The sequence below is a fragment of the Palaemon carinicauda genome, chromosome 37, assembly GCF_036898095.1.
Source record: "Palaemon carinicauda isolate YSFRI2023 chromosome 37, ASM3689809v2, whole genome shotgun sequence".
NCBI classification, from domain to species: domain Eukaryota; kingdom Metazoa; phylum Arthropoda; class Malacostraca; order Decapoda; family Palaemonidae; genus Palaemon; species Palaemon carinicauda.
The window spans coordinates 51,810,725-51,820,724 of NC_090761.1; the positions used below are offsets into that span (position 1 = coordinate 51,810,725).

General features: G+C 45.8%; 1 protein-coding gene across 1 annotated transcript in view; it reads left to right on the top strand.

Annotated features, from left to right (window-relative positions):
- The window catches only part of LOC137629667 (glutathione S-transferase Mu 4-like), a 36,881-nt gene that overhangs the window by 117 nt on the left and 26,764 nt on the right, over positions 1-10,000 (top strand). Inside the window, exons 1-4 of the mRNA XM_068361212.1 lie at positions 1-69; positions 2,500-2,640; positions 2,997-3,176; positions 3,311-3,406. The exon at positions 1-69 is cut by the window's left edge and continues 117 nt beyond it. Coding sequence (XP_068217313.1) covers positions 34-69; positions 2,500-2,640; positions 2,997-3,176; positions 3,311-3,406 — 453 coding nt within the window. The 5' untranslated portion in view covers positions 1-33. The remainder of the gene's footprint in view (positions 70-2,499; positions 2,641-2,996; positions 3,177-3,310; positions 3,407-10,000) is intronic.

Sequence of the window (10,000 nt, forward strand, 5' to 3'; positions counted from 1 at the left end):
TTAATATAGACAACCAGTTGACACACCGTAATAATGGCCCCAGTTCTTGCTTACTGGAGTATTCGCGGCGTAAGTATTACATATCCGGGTGGGTGACAGTATTAACTTACAGATTGGTTAGCGTTGCCTGATGTCAAAAAGATATGACACACAATTATTAGGTGGCTTCTTGTTATCGGCCTGATTATAGAACCGTTTTTATGACTGATGTCTATTTAAATATAATGGATAACCATTCTTGTCCACCGATAACTGATTGAAGCATTATGTATAATGGTAGTAGCATAAGGCTGTTTTGATTTATTCCAATCATGTTAGTAATGGTTACCTTAATTCATCTAGGTTTGTAACGAGACTTGTCTCTCTATAACTATATTGGTCAGCCTATTACGCTTATACGTATTTCTTTGTATGGTATTGATGATAGATTTTCATGTTGGAGTATGCTTGCTATCCAAGTTCATAAATGACTGGTTTTATTCCATTTCCCCCAGTATGTTTTCCCCACCCTAAACTCCAAGTTCCCACTAGCCACTAGGGATTCCCCATTATCGGTGTTTACAGGTGTCATTTTCGAAGGAAACGGGCATTTTTCAACAGGGAAAAGTTGGTTTTTACTAGGAAAATTTACCCTGATGGTAAGTACAGTAATACTGAATTACCTACCGTACACCCACATTTCATGGCCCTGCAACCAAACTTGCCCTTCTTCTCCTGTACAAGCGGTAAAATTACAGAGGGGGTTGTATGTACGACAGCGGCCACCTGTGCGGATGATAATGGCTGACTAAGAATACAGCAGACGGGGGTGGGGTCTCCCCCCCCCCCTTGTTAGGTAGATAGTTAAGGATATGGCTTGTAGGTTAGGTTGGATGGGGGAAAGTTCAGTTTAGTTGATGTCCATATTTTATGCGCCATGTAGGCACTGGGCGCTGATATACAAAGGCTCCCTCAAATAAATCGTTCTCCCATGAACCCCCTATATTTTTAACGGACACACGGGGAGAACCGATGACTTTTGTTTGGAGGAAAACAAGAAAAAACGTGATTATGAATGACTTGAAAGATAAAATTATTTTCAAACTATTAACATTTGGAAAAACAATTTGTCTCTAAAGAAGTTTTTTCTTTTCTGAACGAAAATGTAGATTACAAGATCCTTTTGAAAAGCCACAAAACTTAACACCCCGTCATGTAACCTAACCTTATAGTTCTCAGGTCACAGACTTAATGAGACAACCCCCCTCTGACCCCCATCTCCCAGCTCAAAACCGTGGTAAAAATAAATACCCTCCAACCCTTAAGAGTCAGCACCCAACTCAACCTAGGATGGCATCTTCATGCATCAGGATCCTTACTCCTCCATACAGGCTACCAATTTCCTATGATTAAACTTAAGTAGCTTTACAGGTTGATCTAATTCAGTTCTTGCTAAAACACCCAGAAGTAACCTTGTTTAAATGTACGTAGGGTGCCCATTTCTTACTTGCGTCCTAAAGTATTTCTGAACTGTGCAAGGATAAATTTTTAAGGTTTTATTTCACTCGCTATGGTTCCTTTTTGTTATAATAAGAAGGGAAAGGAGTCCATTTTCAATTATAGGTCATTTAATTTGAGTAGTTTGTATAAAGTTTGATACATGATTATTTTTTTATTTCAGTTAGGGTATCTTATGAAAGGCGGGTTATGGTGATTACATTAGGTTATGTTTGGTCACGTTAAGATGGTTGTATTAATTTGAACCGACCCAACCTCCAGCAACTTGTGTCATTCATCTATTAGAAATTTCTCTATTAGTTCCCAATTACAGTATTAATGAGAAAATGCTTTGCCATCAATATTCTAACGGCCTTGACTAACCTTTAAGGTACGAAATAGAAGAGTAAGTTTAGTTTGTGAAGCTTTAAATAGTAGATGTTACTCCAAGCATTGCTATGTCAATCAAATTTAGTTTTGAGTGCTTTGGGGCTCCTTTAGGTTTTCTTCATCAAATATTTAGGAAAATGTTATTTAGTATTTTTTTTTTTTTTAATATATTTTACATGGTTGATTTAATTTTGCCGTGGAAGTTGTTCCCGATGGCATTAGTCATTTGGTAAATGGAAATAATGTTCAACTTTTTGAAGGCCACATCAAAAATGTCTTCTTTGATTACTAACTTAACCCTTTTACCCCTAAAGGACGTACTGGTACGTTTCACAAAACTCATCCCTTTACCCCCACGGACGTACTGGTACGTCCTTGCAAAAAACTGCTATTTACATTTTTTTTTGCATATTTTTTATATTTTTTTTTTGAGAAACTTCAGGCATTTTCCAAGAGAATGAGACCAACCTGACCTCTCTATGACAAAAATTAAGGCTGTTAGAGAAATTAAAAAAAAAAATATATACTGCAAAATGTGCCTGATAAAAAATAACCCTTGGGGGGTTAAGGTTGGAAAGTTCCAAATAGCCTGGGGGTAAAAGGGTTAATTGGTTTCTTCCCTTTGTTTTTCAGCTTGCCCAACCTATCAGACTCCTGCTAGAATATACGGAAACAGAGTTTGAAGACAAACTGTACGAATGTGGACCAGCCCCAAATTTTGATAAATCTTGCTGGTTTGATACCAAGCACAACTTGGGCCTTGACTTTCCAAATGTAAGTACCTGTATGTTGAGTGTACACTGTTACCGGGCCGTAGTACTGTATGATGCTTCGAATTCTTGCCAAATAGATGAAATACAGTACATATTTTTCCTATGGGTTTTTCTTTTATCGTGCTTTTCCTGTACACTATTGTAGAGGATGTCACATATCTGTTATTTGCAGTTCATGCAATACATTATTTTAGAGGATGTTATATCAGAGTTTTCATGAATTAATTGATTTGCTTTTCTTTTAATATATATATGTAGAATTTAACTGTTATCTTATTCTAATTTGAAGAGTAATTAAGAGTATCTTTTGTATTCAAAATACAGTTTGTTAATTAATCTTACTGTCAACATTTACAGCTCCCTTACTATATTGATGGAGATGTGAAGATAACTCAGAGCAATGCTATTATGCGATACATTGCAAGAAAACACGACCTTTGTGGCAAGACCGAAGATGAGAAAGTCCGTGTCGATATTATGGAAAATCAAGCTATGGACTTTAGGAATGGTTTTGTTCGCCTATGCTACGGAGACTTTGTGAGTAATAAGTACTTTGTTGTGATTCATAGTTTGAGAACCTTATTGAAATTTTTTTTTTATTTTAAATTAAATCTTGACATGCAACTGTATTTAAAGGAATTCTGACATTTTATTTTGAATATTTTATTTAGGATGGCCAGAAGCAGAGCTACTTGGAAACTTTACCTACTACAATGAAGCTATTCTCTAAATTCTTAGGGGAAAGACCTTGGTTTGCCGGTGATAATGTAAGTACTGTATACTGTAGTTTATTTATAATTTTTGAGATATTTCCTCATTACAGGTACTTTTAAGAGAAATTTTAAAGACCTCGCTAATAACTTTAGGCAAGCAGTTACCGATTGTCTTTATTTTTACTATTTTTCTAACTAGGAAACAAGGATTTCAAATTTGATATAAATTTCCAGTAGTGTGCAGTCTTTGTTACACAGAGGCGAGTATCCCTTACGACAGGTTAAAAACTTCCTTTTGGGTTCGATATTGGGTCCCTTCGGCTTTTAGCATCTTGTAGCTTGGCTCGATAATAATTGTAATACGTAAACTCATTAGGGGGTGTAAATTATTTGATTTTGAAAATGCTTGCTCCAAAAAAAAAATCCGCTGTGGTTTGTTGTAAGAACTTTGGTCATGGCATTCTTTAGTCTTGTGTATGTAATCGTATATATTTTGTACTATTGAATCTAAGAGAAGTCCATTGTTGCTGATGCCAATCTAATCAATAGCAGTCTTTCATTAATTAATGCTATTTGAAGTTCCTCATTATAAGGAACTAATGCTTGCCCTGAGAAATTATTAATGTGGAATAAATGCGTTGGCACTAGCCCGAAACTCTATAGTCTAGATTGAGTCATCCTAACTCGTATGAAAAGGCTTTATCTTGCACTGTCAATAAATGATGATCGTTGTATACTTGTAATAGGTACAGTACATATTCCCATTATTGTGGCATCTTTTGGGGATAACACTTGTCTTGTTTTACATCTCTACATTACCTCCATTCTTGTCTCCTTTCTTCCATCTTTCTGTCGGAACTTCTAACTTTTATTTCATAGCACAGCTGTAGGGTTTCTCCCTGTTGCATTTGGCTGCTGAATGGCACTACGGCCAAAATTTATATATCTAATCGTAGCTGTGTTATCAAGACTGCATCCATTATTTACATATGCTTGTGCACAAGTTTCCATAATTCTGACCATCCTTTACCTTCAGCTCTTTCATTACTACCATCCAGTATTGTACCAGGGATGTGGTTAATTCTAACAGTCTTGCTTTCTCTCTCATATAGCTCAATGGTACACTTTTCTTGAAGCTGTATTCCAGCTGTGACCAGATTTTGGAATGATCTTCAGAATTTAGTATGGCTGTACAGTGGTTAAATTGTTGGAACTTCAAACTAGTTACACATTTTTTTGTTCAACACGTTAACATAGGTAGCATTTTGTAGTACATTTTATATATATATATATATATATATATATATATATATATATATATATATATATATATATATATATATATATATATATATATATATATATATATATATATATATATATATATATATATATATATATATATTGTCCCAACACGAATACTTACCTCGAACTACTTTCTTTTGGAGTCACTTGGTGATCTCTCTTTCTTGACCAAGGTTTTTGGCGCCGTTATCCCCCCACTCCGTTCTCTATATAGGCCTACCCCCGCCGCCAAAGAATGCGCCCCGAAGGCAGGATTAGGGCAGGTCACTGCTTCTCTGGGCCATTCTCCTCATTAAGTTCTTGGTCGTGAGGTGTTCAACACTTCACTCTCAAGTCTCTCTCGATCCTTTGTGCGCATTTAGTGTCCCACGTGTTCCCAGCGTGGGGACTTGTGTTTTTCGCAGTGTGCTTCCCAAGTGTTCCTGTGCGTTCACTTTTCAACCGTGTCCTTACCCGGTGTTTAATTCTTTCCTTAAGTGCTTGTGTCGTGCGTTGTGCGTTATGGAACAGTATTCCTTGATTTCCTTCAAGGAATTAATAGCTGAAAGGACCAATTTTTACAATAAATCATTCTTCCTCCCCTTATCCTCGGTGTTAGCCGTGTAGGGGCAGCTTATGTTCCCCTTCAACCACGTGTCAGGACTACTGGTCCTGGAACGTAGTGCAGTGAGTGCACTTCGGCACCAAAAGGAAGAATACATCCAAGAGGCTCATAGGAAGACGAGCCTCTCCTCGCCAACTTTATTCCCGATGCCTCGTCGAATAGAGATTCTTATACAGCCATCTTCCCCTACCCAGAGTAGGGGACGAGGTAAGTCAGTTGCGGGGAAGTGCCCATTGCTCTTCCCCAAGAGTTTGAGTGGGTGCGGTATAGCACCAAGAAGTAGGCGACGAAGGGTTCGCCTAAGAAGACTAGCGCCGGGCGTCCCGCCTGACAGAGCTTCCCTACCACCCTCTCCTACCCAGAGTAGGAGACGAGGTTGGTTTATTGTGAAGAAGATAACTCTTAAGAAGTAGTTCGAGGTAAGTACTACTTTCGAGAGTGTGTGGGGGGACGGAGTCCTGGTGCAAGCAGGCCACGTCTCCTCTGATGACCCCATGTGGGGGAAAAATGTCCCTAATTCTTCTCCAGTCTCTTAGCGTATTTTTCAGTCTCTTCTGCAGCCGAGGGCCTCGCCGAGAAGGAGCCTCCCAGCTCTGTATTGCAGCGTTCCCCGGACCGGCAACCCAGGGTTTTTTCTAACCACGAAAGCCGTCCTCCAGACGCAGATATAACCCTCGCAGGGAGAAATGCGAGAAGGCCTCTTCAGGCAGGCGTAAGACCGCGAAGCTTCCGGTTCACCCCGCCAACGGGTGTAACCGAGCTTCTTTACGGGCAGCCTGGCCGAATCAGCACAGCTGGTTCGGCCCTCGGACTTAAAAGGAACGGTTCCCTCCGTCGGGTCAGCCCACGGGGATCCGCGTCCGCGTCCCCCAGCCCGCCCGCGGGTGTAACCGGGCTTCTTTACGGGCAGCCTGGCCGAATCAGCACAGCTGGTTCGGCCCTCGGACTTAAAAGGAACGGTTCCCTCCGTCGGGTCAGCCCACGAGGATCCGCGTCCGCGTCCCCCGGACAGAATACACGAACAGTAGTCCTCGACGTTACGGCGTGGCCGGTTCTGACCCCGAACCTGGTGCGGAGCTCCCCGCCGGGGAAGACCGGTACCACCGCAAGGGAGTGCCTGGTATTCCAGAACCGAAGCGCCCGGGGAGTGCCCGGTGACCCGGCGCCTCGAGATCAAGCGGTAGGAAGGACTCTACAGGTAAGCGTAAGTCCCCGAAGCCTCCGGTTAACCCCGCCCAGCGGGGGAAACGCGCTTCTGGTCGGGCGGCCTGGCCGAACCAGCCTGGCTGGTGCGGCCTTCGGGTCAGAAGGAACGGTTCCCGCTGTCGGGTCAGCCCACGGGAACCGCATCCTCGGCACCCAGAGCCTTGGGCCGACGAGAGTCCCCGCTGAACCAGCGTTGCTTGCGCTAACCCAGGCCCCTGGTGCGGACGTCCCCACAGATGAAATCCAGTACCTCGGCAGGACGGCGCCCCTGGCCCCAAAGAGCTAGATGTCCAGTTGGCGTGCCCGGTAACCCAGCTCCCCGGCCCCAAGCCGGGTCCTCGGCTGACGGAGAGGAGCGCTCCTTGACGGAGGACTCCGTCTATAGGAGAGTGGTTAGCCTTTGCAGAAGACACCACAAGTACCGGAACCTGCAACTACGGATGTAGTTTCCTGGAAGTCAAGCCTTTTTGAGGATCGTGCAGACTCCTTCCAACCTAAGACGTCCCTAGCACTTTCTCTAACCCGAGATCTAGTCCTAGAGCAGGAGTATGTCGGCAAGGTAGTGGCCAGCAATGCCGGGGTCCCCCAACCTTTAAGGGGGGGTCAGCAGGACATCCTTAGTCAAGGCGTGTCAGACAGTAGAGCCTCTTCGGCCCCAGTCTGGTTCTCGCCAGCAGGAGCCTCCATGATGGAGAAAATGTCGAGGGACTTAGTAAACGTCCCCTCTTGGCTGGACTGGTGGGCTTACACTTTGGGAGGTGTACAAGCCTCCTTTGACCCCGAGGACCCTGTCCAGCAAGGCCTTCAACCCTTAGGTTATTGACATATCAGTCTCTCGCACTAACAGCTAACTGGGTGTTCTGGAAGCGAGACACTGTTCTGGCGAAGGTGTCTTGGAAGGCACCAGACAGGGAGACGCGAGCCATTCGCAGCTTTCCCTTGTGGGGAGAGTCTCTGTTTCCTCGGAAGGAACTAGAAGCCATAATGGAGAAGGTCTTGAAATAGAAGGAGACTAACGTCCCCAGACCTACGACTCCTAGGAGACCGCCCTATAAGAGGTCTGTCTCGGATAGTGCCGCGACACCCCAAGCCTCTACCAGCGCTACGAGGAGAGAAGCCCCCCTCTTCCTCCTGGTCCGCAACGCCTCAGCCCCCCCGCAGGGGAGCTCCAGCGCCCTCTAGCTCCTTCAGGTTGGGGATACTCCGCCTCTAGGGGAGTCAGATCAGGCCGCCCCTCTAGAAGAAGATAAGAGTGGGAGGCCCCCTATCCCCACCCAACCCTCGGGTTGGAGGATGACTCAGACGTCATTGGCAAGCATGGAGGGCTCAAGGAGCAGAACCTTGGACAGTGTCCGTACTAAAGAAGGGCTACGGACTCCCATTCCTAACGGAACCACCCACGCTTTTTCCGGCCAACCGGATAGAATGGCTAGATCCCAAAGACCCGTTAAAGAGGACCGTCCTTCAAGAGGAGGTGTCGTCCATGCTAGAGAAGGGTACCATGGAAGAAGTTCTTCTCCCAGGGCCAGGTTTCTACAGTCGCCTATTCCTGGTGGAAAAAGCGACCGGGGGTTGGAGACCGGTTATAGATCTGTCAGCTCTCAACAGGTTCGTCAAGAAGACGGACTTCAAAATGGACACTCAGAATTCAGTCCTGCTGTCCTTGAGGGAGAAAGATTGTAGGATGACCATCGACCCCAAGAACGCATACTTCCAGATTCCGGTCCACACCTCGGGTCGGAAGTTCCTCCGGGTGAAGTAGGGTTCCCAGATCCTGCAATTCAGGACCCCTTTTTCTTTGGTCTGTCAACAGCGCCCCAAGTGTTCACGAGAGTCTCCACGGCTGTCGCAGTGGGGGCTCACGAACGAGGCATCCGCCTTATCAGATACCTGGACGCCTGGTGGCTTCTTCCCGCCTCAAGGGTCCTCTTGGAGGGACAAGGGAGAAGTCTCCTCCAGTTTTGCAAGGATCTGGGGAACTTAATCAACCCGAAGTAGTCAAATCTATCCCCTTCCACCGGAATGAACTACTGGGGAATAACATTAGACATCTTTCGGGGAGAATTTTTCCCTTCGGAGAATAAGATAAGAAACCTCAGGCTCATTAGTCAGCCGTTCCTGTCAGAACACCCCAGGAGGGCGGAAGACGGGCAGAGGCTGATAGGTCACCTGGTCTCACTGGAGAACCTAGTTCCCCAAGGGAGGGTAAGGCTCAGATCCATCCAAGGGAATCTCAGGAACCTCTGGTGACAGACGAGTTCGCAGCAGGTGCTAATCCCAGTCATTCCAGACACGAGACCCTCCCTAGAATGGTGGCATTGCCAGTCGAACTCACTCAAGGGGACGACCTTCGGGACAGGCCCTCCCCAGTTACTACTGTTCATAGACGCCTCCAACCAGGGATGGGGAGCCCTTCCCCTCGACGAAACGGCACGAGAGACCTGGTTGGAAGGGGAGAGGCAACTCCACACAATGTCCTGGAGTTGGAAGCAGTCCAGAAGGCGTGCCTACACTTCGCAAGTCTGCTAAAGGGGAACACCGTGGCGTGGATGAGCGACAACGCCACGTTAGTGGCATACATAAAGAAGCAGGGTACTTGTAATCGAAGGAGTTGTGCGATCTCACCATAGAGAGTCTAGATTGAGTGGAAGAAAATCAAGGGGTGATGTTAGCAAGGTTCATTCCCGGGAAGAAAAACGTTCTGGCCGACGGCCTCAGCAGAATGGGCCACATAGTAGGGACAGAATGGTCCCTTCTCCCAGGAATAGCCAAGCTCATCATTCAACGCTGGGGTTCCCCGGTGGTTGACCGCCTTGCAACAACCTCAACGCCCAACTCCCAGTCTATTGCTCCCCTGTACCAGACCCGAAAGCATCCTTAGAAGACTCTTTTCAGCACAAGTGGGACAATCTGGATGTGTACGCCTTTCCCCCTTTTCACGTTGATAAGACTAGTGCTCAGCAGAGTAAAGACGGCCCGAAACCTACAGATGACTTTGGTAGCGCCCTGGTGGCTGGAGAGAGAGAGTGGTTCGCGGATCTAAAAGACCTATCGAGTCAACCGCCGTGGCCTCTGTCCGTCAGGTCAGACCTTCTGCACCAGCCTCACTTTCTCAAGCTCCACGACAGGCCACTCTCCCTACGTCTTCACGACTGAAGACTAAGAGCGGCTCCTGAAGAAAGAAGGATATTCTTCCTCCACGGCTAAGAGAATGTCTCTATTCCTAAGAAAGTCGTCAACCGCGGTCTTCCAGACAAAATGGACCTCCGTCGCGAAGTGGTGCTCTGAGAGGCACATTAGACCTCTTAAGGCCTCTGTCCCAGTCATGGCAGATTTTCTGGTGTTTCTCAAGGAAAAAGCGGAGATGTCAATCCCAGCCATAAAAAGGGGTTCGGGCTGCCTTAGGCCAAGTCTTCCTCCTGAAGGGCATCGACCTGGGGGCCTCGAGACACATAGCGATGCTTGTCAAAAGCTTCGAGCAGTCTTAACCCCCTCAGGCGGGAAAGGTGCCCCAGTGGGACTTAGGCAAGGTC